A 16,305-nucleotide genomic window follows, 5' to 3' on the forward strand; every position below is an offset into this window, starting at 1 on the left:
CCTCTTGAGTGCTGCATCACAATATAGAGCCTGACTTTTGTAAATTGCTATCAACACACCACTGAAGATGAATAATGCAGAGGTAAATGTACAGAAATGTATAAACTGCTTTCCCCAAACTGTCAGAACAGTCAAAAATAACAGATACCTACAACTAAGTGACTCAGATTGCATGGTAAATGTCAAAGCTCACCAAGAGTTGGAATTTTGCTGTGTTATAGTAGGAGCTATAACAATCATGCAGCTGCATGAAATTCCTTTCAGTTCTGTTTTAATAAAAACATTTAAATGGTGGACGGAGTTTTCATCCAAACATGTTAATGTAGTTATGTCAAATATTATACAATACAATTTAGACCCAATGCTTTTATAAAGTGTGGTTAAACTTGGGTGGAAAACACTAAAGCAGATTTAAGGATTACAATCACAGAACACTGATGTCTACTTTAAACGTCAAGTTTTATAGCTTATACCTGAAACCTTAAATTAGATTAAAATCTTTTTAAAAAAATCACAAAAAATGTATCCATCTCTGCTACTATGTAAAAAAAAATTGTTTTCTGCTGGTGTGTAGATTTTCCTTGATTTGATCATTGCCAATTTGGTGATAAACAGCAAAGAAAACTTAACACTTGTGATGTTGCCTATTATGTATCCATTGAGAGATAATCCACAATAAATTAACAGGAAATTACTCCAGTTACATTGTGCAAGGGGAGCCCTTCGACATATTTCATAGTATCTGAACATAACCTGTATGATAACTGTTTGTGTTATGCTTATTTGAATGAGCATAAGTGAGATTATAAAGAATATGCTTTTTCTGTTCGTAAATTATAAGCGAGTGAGTGGTCCACTGACAGGTACAAATTGCTCATACCTTAGGGTCAGGTAATGGGGATTTTCAATTCCAGCCTATATGTAAACAAGAATACTTGACAGGCATATTATTCCATTTGGTAAGTCTTACGAGCAGAACTTATTTTAGAATTTGATTTACAGCATGTGTTTACACTGTTGGAATCTTTTTTTGAATAACTCCTCACTTGGATCATAAATATAAATGTCCTTAAAACTATAGTACCTAATCACACCTGTCTAAAGCAGGCCCACACTTGAAGTGGTTGATATATGCAGCCAAATGCCAAAACTCCTCACTTGATCTTTGACTATGTCTTTGTGCCACAGCAGACAGGCTGTCACAAAGGAATCCAGTGTGTGAAATGGGCTCCTGAAAAGAATTAACACTCACGCAAACATTGTCTGTTCAGCTTCGGGAAACAATGTAATGAGAGAAGAGGGAAATTTAAAGAATATAAACAAACACACTTCGAAGAGAATGATTTAATCTAAGTTTTAGAATAGTGGTGACCTTTTCTCATTGCTGCAGTTATGCTGCAGGTATCTTCACACTGAAATTCATATTAAAGTAGCACAAGCCAATAGCACAGAATTATATTACATTGCCCTGTCAGGAGAAAGCAAAGCTTTGCTTGAATCATCTTAAATATAAATGTAGAGTTTAGCTCAAAACCTCTGATTAGTGGTGAAAATTCTAAAAGGATTTGATTTTTGGTAAATGGCTTTTCTCTAATGGTAGAAATTTTGAGAAATTCCTGTTTTGGAATTCAGTTAATAAAGTTCAGGAACCAGAGCCACTGAACAACATGAAATCTCATTGAGAAAGCTATTGTCAATCTGAAGATGCACATCAAGAACCATAATAGGTGTGGAAGCACCTTCAATATGCACCAGCCATAGGGTCCAGAATGTTGGTGGTCTGCCCTGCTCTACACAATGCTGATGACAGTGAGAGATGGCGATGCACCTCAAAGACCTTTGTGGGAAAAGAAAAGGAGGCAGAAGATACAGGCCAATGCAAGGATCAGGACTTGTGGCTCACTGGAATGCTGTCATTAGAACAAGATTCATTTAAGCTCAATCACTCTTAGATGCTATACCCTCATCACTGGATCTTTATTAAACTGCTAGTCATGCAATATAACACTGAAACACTGAGCTGGATTTTGCATACTCTATCCACTCAATTTGATGGCTTTGGGGATAGGGTTAGGTTTGCACTAATAGATGATATATAACATCTGTGCAACTGAAGTGCCTGGTAATGACCACCTCCAACAAAAGATAATTTATCATGTCAACATTCAGTGGCAATACACGGCTCACCTAATTCCCTCAGGCTTTTCATCTTCTTCAAGGCGTAACTGAAAAATATGATGGAATATTTTCCATCTGCCTGGATCAGTGTAGCCTCAAGAGCAAAAGGAACTTGAACTCATCTTGAGCAAAGAAGCCTGCTTACTTGACTCTCTTCCATCATAAATTCAACCCTCTCCACTGTGGTCATATTGTGTACCACTTACAACATGTGCAGCAGTAACAAGCCAAGGTTACTTCAAAAGAACCTCTCAAATCCATGAGGAGGCAGAAGAGACTGCAGATACTGGAATCTGGAGCAACAAACAATCTGCTGGAGGAACTCAGTGGTTGAGCAGCATCAGGTCAGGACTGTCCAGATGCAGGGTTTCGACCTGAAACGTTGACAATTCCTTTCTGCCTACAGATGCTGCTCGACCCGCTGGGTTCCTCCAGCAGACTGTTTGTTGCTCTCAAATCCATAATCCCCATATCACCTTGAAGGAGATGAATGGGAACACCACCATCTCCAATTTCCCCCTTAAGTTACACACCATCCTAATGTGTAACACATATGAATCTTCACTGGGCCAAAAGCCATGAACCTAACACTGGGTATATTCACCAAATAGAATGCAACAGCTGAAGAAGGTGGCTCATGAGATATATGAATATAAGAAGTAGATGCAGGAGGAGGCCATGTAACCCTGTATGCCTACTCCGTCATTCAATGAGATCCAACCTTTGGCCTCATGCAGCCTGATTCCCATAAGTCTCGATTCCCTTGTATCCCAAAAGTCTATCACAGCATTGAATATATTTTAATACATGGGATCCATAGCTACCTTGGGTGGAGAAGTCCAATGGTTCACAAATCTCTGAAAGAAGAAATTCCTCCTCATCTCAGTCTTAAGAGCCAAACATTTAACTGTGACGATGTCCATTAGGTTTAGACTCCTCCATGAAGAGAAGTATGCCCACAGCATCTCCCCTTCCAAACCTCTTCAGTTAAATGCTTCAATGAGATCACTTCTCTCTTCCAAACTCTAGAGTATAGCCCAATCTGCTCAATCTTTCCTCTTAGTTAACCCCTCACTCCAGGTATCAATCCAGTGAACCTTTGCTGCACCCGCAGGCATATCCCTCTTAAATAAGGAGGCCAAAAATGTCCCCAGTACTGCAAGAGTGAACTCACCAATTCCCTGTTGAGTTGTAGTAACAAGCCCTCCCAATTTTTGCACTCCACCCCTCTAGCAATAAAGGCTAACCCCCTCTCCTTGTCTTTTTAGTTACTTGCTGTAGCTGCATGTTAACCAAAATCTCAAGAGTAATTAATAATTGGATATAAATGCCATCCTTCTTACCATGAATAAAAAAAGGGGAAAGAGCTTTCACTTTCTTGATTTTCTTTTAGCAGTGTTCATTCCCGTTTTCAAACCACGCAAGAGCTCAAGACGTGGCCCAGTGCTAGTAAATGTAGGAATAATTTGCTGATGTCTGTCGCCTAATTCTTCTCCATCTACTTCAGTATTGAAACTTTTCTCTGAAGAAAAGCACAGCACAGCTTTTTTCCCTCCTAAGGATGATTCACTTTGAACAATGTGTTGTGTACATTTGATTTGTAACCATCTCAAATCATAGCTGTTGTGGTCCAGCAAAAGTAATAGCATTTCTTTTAAGTGACAATATATCATTTACAATGCATCGGTATAATTTTGCCTTGGAGCCAAAGTCCAATTTATGTTATTTATTTATATTTTGATTTAAGGATTTATTTTTCAAAAGCTTTCAGATTGCAGTCTTTAACAAAATCCACTCAAATATGCTTAATCAGCTTTCAATTGGAATCATAATATAACATTCGGAGATGACAAAAAGCAGTAATTGGGAATTAAAATATTGATTAATAAACTGTGGATTTTTCAAACAGTCTGCATGCAATTGAGAGGTACCTAACTGTTCCTTAAGCAATTAACTTGGTACCTTTGTGTAATAGGAATTGATAATTTGGTTATATTTTGCCATTCACTGTTTCCAAGGATCACTTCCTTATGTCAAAGGCATATTAAAATTGTAGAATTTAAAACTCAGCTATTAAATTAACTGTCCGAAGTCAAAATGGCCCATAAACAGTCAGGTTCCGTTTCTGATCCTTGATTCATGCTAAGTTAGTTGGTCTCCACCCGGGTGGTACCAAATCATCGTAACTGGGAAGGAGGAGGAAACAAAATCAGCCAGAGTTCCCTGTCTTAATTGTTGCCCAGTGACCCCTAAATGAAAGTGTGTGTGCTTGTGGAAAAATTACAGGCTGAGCACTGAACCAGGACTGGATGCAATGGCTGTCATAATTGAATAGCTCGCTACCACTCATTAGTCAGGCTCACTGGAAAGATACACCACTTGAGGATGGCTGGCAGCTGTAAACGCCATGTGAGTCAGCACCTTCAGGACAGGCGCGGAGGGGAGTAGCCCTGTAGAGCAAAGGAACAATTATGCTGTTGTAACGAAGCACTTTAGGTAACACTCTATCCATGCCGTTTGGCTGGCCAAGAAAGGAATCACACTTTGTTTTTGAATAACAAGACGCTCATTGAATTACGTAAATTAATATTCCCTCATTGTAACATTAAGAGGAAAAGGGAAAGCTTTTGGTTTCACAAGTTTGTATTCTAAAGTGGAATCAACAGCCATGATCGTTGAGAATGTTAAAGATTTCCCTCTGTATGAATTCTTAGACAGGAGGAAATTTGAACCATCAATTGAAACCTGGGGGATAAAATAGACTTATTATTGCCAAGTCCATATGGAGTCAATTCCATCGTAATGGATAATCAGTCCCTTTTAAAATTTGTCTAATATTGTTGAAAACCACGTTTGGATTAGTCTATTTCCTGCTTAGATGTCTTGTGTTCCTACCCCCTCCCCTCCCGACAGAGCAAGCTAAAGCAAACACGCTACCCAAGCAGCACAGGACCTGCAAACCCACCACATGGAAGAGAACAAAAGACCTCACTGAAGCCTTTGTGGTATCTGCTAATGTTTTACATCTGAGCAGTTAAAAAATAGACCTAATGATTGTGGGATGAATTGATGCATGTGACATACGGTTGACTGAAAATGAAGGAAAATCTTACTCTTCTCTTCTGACCACAGTCACTCTGTGTGATAACATTTCCAAAATTTCACCTACACGCTATCTAAAGTTTAAATTCTTGTCCAGAAATATTTATCCTTGTTCCCGGTGTAACTTTCAACATTTACTGTTTCTTGTCTTTTTTTCTAAACTACCATGGTAACTGTTACAAATATTTATGCATGACAAATATTGGCACGGGAGGAATTGTTTCTCTTTGCAGTTACAGATGAGAAACACAAAAGTAGATGTAGCTTTTGTCATGCAAGTACTCCCCACAGTTTACACCTAAATGTTGCAAGAAGAAAATAAATTATATTACAGTTTGAGTTTGCTCTGAATGTGCAGCATATTTTTACTCAGTTGTCTAACCAATAGGAACAGTAATTTGATAAAATAGTAATAAGAGTTTTGAAAATTTAAGACAATGATAATTATACACAGTTGGAAAATAAGAATTGTCTACACTATGTATAAAATAAGTCCAAAAACATCTATAAAATTCACACTCTGGTAATAATTTTATTCAATAGTGTGCACAGACTATATTAGATTCAATAGAAATGAAAATCAGGAGAGATGTTTAATCGGTGGTTGAGTGATAGCACTATTTTCCACTGAGAGTGAGAGAGACAAAGACATGCACAAGACAAAAGACATGAGTTTCAAGAAACACACACCTGGAGGTGCAATCACATGAGAGGCACGTAGACTAGACAGAGGGTTGTGAACATGTGTAAACACCGAAAAAGCACATACAAAAGCACAAAGACAGATTTAAAAATGTGCAACAAATGATACCCACAGGCACATAAAAAGGACCCGAGGAACAGAGAAGCTTGAGAACACAGAGGGAGACATTGCCTCTGCTGTACAACCCTGCCAACAATGGTGGTCCCAGCTTTTAGGAGAAGGAGAGGGGCGCGAAGAACATGAAGGAGCACTGAGGTACCAACACCTACTCAAGGAGACAGTTTACATCAGTACCCTTAAAACAGTATCAGATATAAGCGCTGCCACCAGAGGGAGAAACTGCTACTTCTCTGGACTCACATGGGCTGAGCACTCACCCTACCCACCAAGGCCAGTGATGTGGTTTCTTGTTCACTGGTCTATATCAGTAAGTAGGTCTGGCTGCCCAAATATAATGTCCTTATTTTCAAAATTCTCTGCAAATGCTTGGGTTTTACTCCAACGAAAGGGGAGTCAGAAAGACAATATCTGGCTCTGAGCCTCCAAATAATCTTAGAGCTCCAAATGTACTTTTTTTTGAAGATAGTGGAGCTGAGGTGCTTTATAAGGAGAAATAGCTATTTAAACAAGACAGAGATGAACAGGATAAGTACTTCTGCGGCACTCCTCAATGGACTAATCCACTGGTTTAACGGGACAGAAAATCTGTCCCCATTTAGTTGGGTGGAGTCCTTGCATTACAGTCAGCTGAGGAACCTGACACAGCTCTTGGGTTCAGCTGTTGAGTTTCACACTAACACAAAGTATTGCAAGCTCTCCAATGAGGCTCTCTCTTCTCCACTCCCACCCTCCACCCATTGGCTTTACATTCAGCAAGGAGAGTCAGCCATCCTAATACGAGACAAAACAGACTGGTTAGTTGACTGAAGCACTAGTCAGGGTAAGTTCTATTTGGAGAAACAATTGGTTAATTAGAAAAAGAAACAGCTTAACAAGTTGCATGGTTTCTATTGAATTACTTTAATAATATGTTTTCATAGTGTCATAGAGTCAAATAGTACAGGAAGAGCTCACTGAGTTCATGCTGATCATTGAGCACTCATTTACACTAATCCTACACTATTCCCATTTTATTCTCCCACATTCCCATCAACTTCCCCTCCCCCGCCTCCCAGATTCTACCACTCACCTGCACATTATGGGCAAACTGACAACTCACATATCTTTGGGATTCACAGAGAGAACATGCAAACTCCACATGGACACCTCTGGAGGTCTGGAATAAACTCAGATTGCTGGAGCTGAGAGGCAGCTGCTCTAGCAGCTGTGCCACTGTGCTACCCCCCAGAATCTTGCTAACGGAAAGCTGCAGTGGATTGAGGAGATTCACACGAACCCAGGGAAACAAGGTGGAAACACTGTAGGAAATCAGTGGCTTTGTGTGCCAATCAATGATCCTTACAGTGCTTTCCATGAATGATTTACTAACTCAACCATTTCTAAGGGTGTCCCCCTTAGTGGATTCAGCACAGCTGGTGGAAAGTTTCTGTGAGGAGCATTGAGATCCCACTGGCCAGTGGCATGGGTAGAAGTGAGGTGGGGAAATTGGAGACTTGAACTTCCAATGATGCAGTTGCACCCAAAAACATTCACTGCTGCTGAGCCAGTCAAACCCACTTGGGTAGAGAAAGATGTGTTGGCATCTGCGAGAGACTGCTTGTCACCGCTGCCCGTTTAGAACTGTGCTGGGGTCAAGTGATGCAACTAGATTCTTTTGGATTTATTGATAAGGCCTTTATCCACTTACAGGGATCATGTTCCTGAGCTGAGCTCCAGAATTAAATTGCTCATAAGTAGGAACAGGGCAAGTGACTTACTTTTTGCAATTTTAACTGCTCACCATCCCAGGTGTCCTGGTAAAATCAAAGACTGTGCCTTCTAAATATGGACCAAATTATATCTGTGCACCTAGCCCAATTATCCTTGCCCTCTAGACTTACTCTGCTTCAGGAATACACTTAGTAATATCAAGAGTCTAGTAAATAAATCAAGGAAATGATGTTACAATTGAGGAGTTGTTGCAAATTTCTCTTGGAAAATATATGCTCAATCTGAAAGATTTGAGAAGAATGTGAAACTCATTGATTTTTTTATTCTAGAGATCCAAATATTCTTCTTCTTTCCTCCTATCTTATGACAGTTTCAGGACATACAGTACATGGAATTTAAAAGGATTTATCCACTGGACAATAAGAAATGCATTACTCCCAGAAGGTTCAAAGAGTGTCAGCAGTGTCATTCCCATAAGATCAATCCTAACAAATTCCCAACACATAACTTCCACAGAACTCAGATACATTAACCTTCACTAACATCCAGAAAGCAGTAGTCTGTTACCCCTGTAAGCCATTGTAAGTGTACAGAGTATTGCATCCCATGAACTAGAGGGGATGTAGACAGATGGATCAGTTAGGAATGTAGGAATTGGGTCAGAGTCCAGATTCACTGGGTTTCTTCTTGGAGTTAATGTAAAAAGTGATAACAGCATCTTCTGCCTGCACTACACTTGACTCCGAAATCTCACAATTGCTTTGGAAATGCCTGGAGGAGTGATAATTCAAGTTTCCTACATCAGATCAGATGGCACATGTGTGACTTCACACAGGCACATCTAGAAATATACCAAATGAGGTATATTTATTCATTTTACATGTTTAAACCTGAACTACTCTTCAAATGTTGTCCATAACAATTTTCTAAAATGTTTACAATGAAGCAATGAATGAAATAATAATTGCAGTAAGTTAGCTGCTATTGATTCTCATGGCAAAAAAACTAAGAATAATGGAAAAAAAGTATATGTAAAACTACCAACAATAAATTTACTTTATTTGACTACTCACTGAATTCGTTAAAGAAGATTTTGTTATGTCTTAGGGTCACCCACTCACCTTCTGCATCTTCTGGCCTTGTGAGGTCAATGACCCCTGGACCAACCTTCACATCTTCACCTGTTTTTCCCGTCAGCTGCTGTGCAAGATTCTCAAAGGGCACCCGTTCCTGCACAAAAAGAACCAATAACTTTGTGAGTTTTTTTTGTGTCAATCCTGGCAGAGTTAAGTGCTGCTGGATCTGCATCCAGCCCTTACTGTTGTACATATTCTTGTTTTATCCTCAATGATATGAGTTGGTGTTTTACTTCTTAGTTGTCTCCAACTCAAATGAGATAACATAATAGCTTGCAATATTTCAGGACAGGGAAAACCTGTTGATATGGTTTCCATAAGCGTGAAACAATATTAAATGTCAGATCTGCTTACATTTAAGGCAATAAAATAGCAGCTCAAGGAGCTGAGAATGGAGTGACAGATTCTCTCCAGCATGGGTTATGTATTTCACAAGGCTAGAGCATTGCCTGCTGTTCAAACTGTTTTTGAAAGTCATTAATACAAAGTCTCATTCACGAGAATATAGAGTTGCAGAGACACTTTGGATGAACTGAATGGGACTAACTGGATTGCCCTTGTATAGACCTAGTACAGACTCACTGGGCCAAATGGCCTCCTTCTGTGGTGTGTGATTGTATGATTCTAAACTGTGGTATGCATTAAGACTGATCTCAGGAGGTGTTTCTGGTGTGTGATGCATGTCAGACTCAAAGGCCAGAGTTCCTAATTTACAACTGGCTCTATGGCTAAGGAAATGTAAGTCTTGCTGCCTGGAAGTAAGTTGATTGGCCTAGCTGTGACCAAGCCCTCATTGACAGAGTTTGCAGACAAACTGACTTTCCAACCATTTCTGTACTACAGAGGAGCACTGTTTAACACAATCTGTACTAACTGCCTTAACCTATCTATGTTTCAAAAATTAAAAGCACCCTCAGAAACATAGGTGTAAGTGGGGTTGCTTCAGATAGAATCAAGAAGCATCACTTGAAGTGTGGAGTAATGGCTATTTTTATTTTCCCAGTGGTTTATTTTTGAATATCTGTTAATTTATGCATTGCTATAGAATTGCTTGTTTGCCAGTTTGGTAAAGCAGTGTCTATGGTCTCGCACAGTCAGAGAATCCAATTAATGCAAGTAATGGACAAGTATTATATAGTTGATGCCTCTCCATTAAGAAACTAAACAGCGAGAGCCTTAATTAGTTCACTTGTAAACCTTCAACAAATGAAATAAAGAATATTTCCATCCCTTCTGCCTTGACCACAGTAAACCCCAAATCATTTATAACTTACCAAAAAAAGAGTATATCACACAATGCACCATCACATCAATATAGTGCTACCTTTCATCCATTTTTGGACAATTTCATGTAGTGTTTCCAGGAGTCCAGGTAAGCATTAATGCTTTTCCTGGTATATAGTCAGTGCAACAGAAGTTGGTGTAGTCCAATTTCCAAGTACGTGTTTTTTATTGTTGAAAGGAAAAAGGAAGAAAATACCCCTTCCACAGTGAGAAAACACTATCCCAATTAGAATAAAAATTTCAGTTTAACATCACTCCCATATACCCAGTGCAGAGAAACTTCTTTCAATTTCTCACTGCTTCTGAAAGACATTTTAAATACTTTCATCAATATCAAACAGATTCTGACCATCCAGGCTTTTGAATGCCACACTGCTCTGGTTGAGTCGGTACTGCCTCCCTACCTCCACAATCAATGGTATTCTTTCTGAAGTGCATGCCAAATAGGTCTATTTCAACAAGTGATTTCTCCCTTTCACTTGCACACATGTTACATTTATAAATCTAGGCTCTTGCACCAGTTAAGACCCAAGCAACTGGTCAGCAATTTTCCTTGACCATTGTTGGAAAACCACCTTGCTTTTCCTTGCATCCCATTAAGTGACACCCCATCAAGTGGCAAACAATGATCCAAATGGAAACAGACAAGGCCACATTTGGCCAAGGAACTCTTCTATGCTGGCATTAGAACAGGCCATGATTGTTTAACACTCTCAAAGGCATATCCTCCTTTTGGCCTTTCACAGGAGCACGGGTCTGGATTGGGGGCTGCATTGTGGTGGAGAATGAAGGAGGGTGAGTAGGAAGGAGGGAGAGGATTGGGTGTACAGTATCAGGTCAGGGAATTGGGAGGTGGGGTGAATACATAGTAGTAGAAACAGGAGGAGGTTACTTGTCCCCTTGTGCTGCTCTGCCTTTCAGATAAAACCACTGCTGATCTCTTACCTTAGTATTACCTTCTAGCACTAACGCCCTATCCCTAGATTCTCTTAAAGTCTAAAAATTGTCTGCACTGCAATTGGTTTGAGGGGAGGGATGGTCCACTTTGCATTGTAATGGCAGACCCTAACAGAGCTAACTGTACCAGTTCTCAGTGCTGATCTTCATACTGGGGCCTTCTTAGACAGGCACTCATTAAGTACTGCTGAAGCAGGCCTGACATTTGTAATGCCAACTTGTTTCTGCAAGAGTGGCCTGCACTTTTGCATATTGCCACTGCTTCACAGCTCCAGTGACCTCCAATCCTGACCTCTGGTGTTATCTGTGTGGAGTTTACAGATTCTGCCTATAATCCCATGGGGTTTTCCCGAAGAACCTTGGTTTCCTCCCACGTCCCAAAAGACATTGTGGTTGGGAGGTTAAATGTCTACTGAAAATCACCTCTAGTGTAGGTGGGTAGGACAAATATCAGGGTAGCGTTGATGGGCATGTAAGAGAAAATAGTTACCGGGAAATAAGTAGGAGAATGGGATTGCTCTGAGAACTAGGCATAGACTCAAGGGCTGAACAGTCTCCTTCTACATCATAAGAAAATTTGAGAAATATCCAGACATGTGCTGCATGATTTTGGATGCCATTGCACATGTCTGTGTATTTCAATGCACTTGAGTGCCATTTACACAGAGGATCCAGAAACAAATTCACAAGTTGTGTAGTGGTTACTATAAGTATCCAATTATATTCAGAAATTGGATATCTGCTAAAATTGTATTGTTCTGCGCACGCGATTATTCCTAAACCCATACCTTATTTATTCATTGTATCCCCGTTCATTCTTTAATAGTTGTCAGCAATGTATAATGTCACATGGCTTAAAAACTAGAGTAATATTTTACTTAAACCCACTGTGTGCTCTGAAGGATATCTGATCAATTACATGAATTTCCAAGAAGATTTTCAGTTTGACAAGTGCCCCAGGGTTAAAACAGTACAATATTTTAGTATACATATGATTTTCTTTTTGTAATTCCTGCACCTTAACAGGTGCACAACTTACTAAGAGCACACATAAAGCTCACTGCAGCATTATATTTATTAAGAAAAACATAGTTTTGTACTTACAATAATAGGATAGCTTGGAACTGCTTGAAGACTGTATGCTACATTGTACTTCACTGGTCTAGAACAGTATGTCACATTGCCTGGCATGTCATTGATCTAGAAATGCATGTTATATTGCATGGTGTCAGATTGGTCTAGAACAGTAGGTTGTACAAAATGGCATTAATTAATCTAGAAGCATATGCAATGGTGTGGGGTCACATAGATTTAAGAGAGTAAGTTATGCTGCATGTGTCCCACTGACTTACAAGTCTACACAATATTATAAGATGAACATAATTGATATGATAACATACAGTGAATTCCATTGTTTCTCATTTATTTTTTGATCTGTAAGTTGCACCAGACTATGAATACACTCATCTGGAGGGTGTCTCAATCATCTGTTTTGTTCCATATTAAGCTAATGCTATAAGTATGCTCTACATGGTATTATATTGATTTTACATTTTCTGTATGTTATCTGCATTGCAAGAAAGCAGAGTGAAGCTAAAGTGGATGTGTCTGGAGAGCCATTTAAAGACAAGAGCAGAAGAAGAAAATCATTGGCAACATATCGCAGGGAGGCGGCAGTGCCTGCACACTGATGCCAACTTGCATACATCACCCACACAAAATGTAACCATGCACCTTATGCCCGTGGAAACACCAGAGAAGCTTTTAACTAGAGGGCCAGGGCCTTCTTTAGGACTGGGTACACAGCCCAGTATTAACAGCTAGGGTGTTTGAGGTGTCCATCCTCCTACTCTCGGTACCCTCTATAACTTCCCATCATTACTGATCACTCACACAAATCTTTTCACTGCTGATCACCCCACGATCACTTGCCAGACCCATCTCCTGCACGATCAGCTGGTCTATCTGCCCTCTGCTCCCTGGCTGCTATCTTGGTTCCTGTGCCTGTTCAATCATCTACAGTGATCCTCCCTGATCTCCAAAGACCCACTGTGCATGATCCTTCCCACAACTCACTTCTGCTGCAATCCTTACTCACTGCCATAGAGGGAGATCACATCTTGGACCTCGTGCACAGAAAAATACTCAACCCTCACATTCATTCCACTTCAGAAGCTGTGGACTAAACTTGGATTAGATGTTCATGATCTAGAACATGTATTTACATTGTCCAGTTTTGTACTTTTCTGGAATGAGAAAATACATTGCACTGCAAACATTCAGATTTAGAATACTAGTTTACACAGCCTGGTACTAATTGTTTGACTTTTTCATGATAATACATTGAGCTGGAACTGTTGTCAAGAACCTTTTTCACACAATGAGAAACCAAAGGAAATAACTTGATGGATTCTATAAAATTCATTGAAGTTTTCAAGATAATTTGAAGTTATCTAACTGGAAAACAGTTGGTTTGAATCAAACTGCGAGCAATATATTTTAAATGTGCATCAGAAGTGTGTAGATTTTACACCCAAAAGGAATGAACATAACAAACTCATTATCCTCCTTTTATACCTAACATAACCAGACAACCATTCTCACCTGAGAAATTGTATAGTAAAAATTGTATATATGTATTTAATCACTAACCTGGAATTTCTGATAGCTATTAATAACTCAAGTTATAAGATCCAAGGTGCAGGATAGCAACCTTGAGTTGGTTTAACATGCACAGCACCCTTAATAAAATATTAATATTAGAGATGCCCAGACTAATTAGTTTTAATTAAGGGATGAGGGCATATTTAATGAAAGTGATCAGAAGAACAAGTTCCAGTCTATTTCACGCAAGGTGATAAATGAAACATCAATGGCAAGTCAACCACATTATAAAATGCAGGGAAAGCCTCTGAGGTTTTGTAAGCTTCCATGTAGTAGAAAAAGGTCAGTCTGACAAAAAGTATCATTTTACACAATCTGTCTGATAACAAGACCTGCTGCACAGCACATGCACACGATAACACTCTCGCACAGCACAGTACAAAGGATAAAGAGACAGAAGCCCCTTCTGTCAGCCTGGCTGATGTTGCAATTTAACAGTATGGAAAGCTCATACATAAAGATGTGTTAGGTCTGAAGTATACCTGGTATTCCTTGAGTAAATCTATCGGGATAAGATTTCTAAAAATCCTGCAGAGTTTTAAAAAATTGTTTGAGTTATGCATTGCTTAAGTCTAAGCCAAGGTCTGCAATTATTAGGCACAACCAACTTTGCAATGTTGGGGGAAAAAAAATTAGAAAAAATAATCCTTTGTGCATACTGAGAATGGGTGGGTGAGTCGGTGCCGGGGCATCACTCAATTTTTCTCCCACATTGTAACTGAACAAATTTTGGTCAATTAACTCCATGTACCAATGCATGATATCTGGATATAATACAATGTCCAACCTGATGTACAAAAAAAATCTTTCTCTGCATCCTTGCACTCTATATTGGATAAACGTTTCCTGTGTGTGTTAGGTGTGAAAAAAAGATAAATTTGATTTTGGAGAACACAGATTGTATCTTCCCCCATGGTGTGTTATTCTGGATCACAATTTAAAACAGGGAAGCTCTATTGAGGACAAGTAAATATTTTCTATTTCAAGAATAATTTTAAATAATACTCCTTTAGAAATTACTGAAATGCCTAGGCTTTGTGCTCAGCCTCATTTATGATTGTAATGATTTTGTGTTCCTATTTAAACTTGTTGAAATTTCATTGCATTCATTTATTTACTGACAATTCTGAAAGCAGAAAAGATGCATTGGCTGGTTGGTCTTAGAAATTGTGAAATTGACTCGAAATTGACAAACAGAGCATACAGAAAGGAGCACCATCACTTAAGAGGTGCAATAAAGAAAAATGAACCTTCTGGTCTGGAATTTCAAGAAAGGCAAATGTTAATACATCATTTAGCCAATGCAAATAAATGCATCTCCCCATGCTTCATCAGTCATTACTGGTCAGGCTCTAATGGAGATTTCTGTAGCAGAAATTGAAGCACTGTGTAAGGAAGTTACTGGCTGTATGCTTTAAGCATCTTTAGATTATGATAAACAAGATAGTGCTTATATATTGGATGAAGAGATTGAGATGATGAAGGGCTTGTTAAAGCCAGGCAATGTTAAATGTTCCAAGGACTGCATCAGTAGCATCAATCATGTTCGAGAATTATCACTGTTAATGAAAGAGCAGCAATAGTGATGATTGATCGACTGTTAGATATGCACTAACGTTGACCAAAGTCGTGGAACTGAGCATCTCAAAACCACAGTGTTGCAATTTCTTTCACACAAAGAGAAATCAAAGGAAATAACTTGATGGATTTTGTAAAATTCATTGAAGTTTTCAAGATAATTTGAAGGTATCTAACTGGAAAACTGTTGTAATTATTCCTGGATAGAATATTTGGGAGACAATCTGATGGTGCATTCCTACACAGGTGCTATCATTGAAATCTGCTGATACCTCTTCTGTATAGCCTGGAAACCTACAAACAGTGAGCAGGAAATAACTCACAAGTAACAGCAATCTTTTAAAGACATCTTCACATGAACATTCATAGAAGATATATTGTTGGATTTTGGAGTGGTTGGTAGTGGGATGTGGGAAGAAGAAGGTAAACCCTATAGTTTTATATCCTAAGGGCTTATTACTATTTCTTCAGTGTAAGTAAGGTAGTGTAGTAGTCATTAGCAAATATATTCTCAATTTCACTGCTTAGGTGAAATAAAACTGAAAGTTTCATTTTTTGGACATCAAAGAAAAAAACTAGAGTCTCCGGCAGTCCTGTGGATGATTGTCCCATCCCTTTTGCGTTATGCTACATAAGAGCAGAACATCAAGGCCTTATCCCTGATCTATATTGGGTTTGTTGATCTTAGCTAGAACAGTAGTTACAGGACTACTAAAACTTTTGCAGTTTATCTAATCTTTAGGTTGGGGTAGAATCAGCTAAGAATTTAACTCTTTGACAATTTTTATTGAACCCCTCTGGAAACTGTGGGGTAGAAATTCATCATAATTAGCTTGCATTAATCAGACAATATAGTAGTGGCTGGACATTATA

General features: G+C 39.0%; 1 protein-coding gene across 1 annotated transcript in view; it reads right to left on the bottom strand.

Annotated features, from left to right (window-relative positions):
• Positions 1-16,305, bottom strand: part of sox6 (SRY-box transcription factor 6) — a 325,865-nt gene that overhangs the window by 16,605 nt on the left and 292,955 nt on the right. The window contains 2 exon segments of the mRNA XM_052029327.1: positions 8,935-9,043; positions 12,295-12,390. Of these exon segments, the coding sequence (XP_051885287.1) occupies positions 8,935-9,043; positions 12,295-12,390 (205 nt within the window).

The sequence above is a fragment of the Pristis pectinata genome, chromosome 14, assembly GCF_009764475.1.
Source record: "Pristis pectinata isolate sPriPec2 chromosome 14, sPriPec2.1.pri, whole genome shotgun sequence".
In the NCBI taxonomy this organism is placed as follows: Eukaryota; Metazoa; Chordata; class Chondrichthyes; order Rhinopristiformes; family Pristidae; genus Pristis; species Pristis pectinata.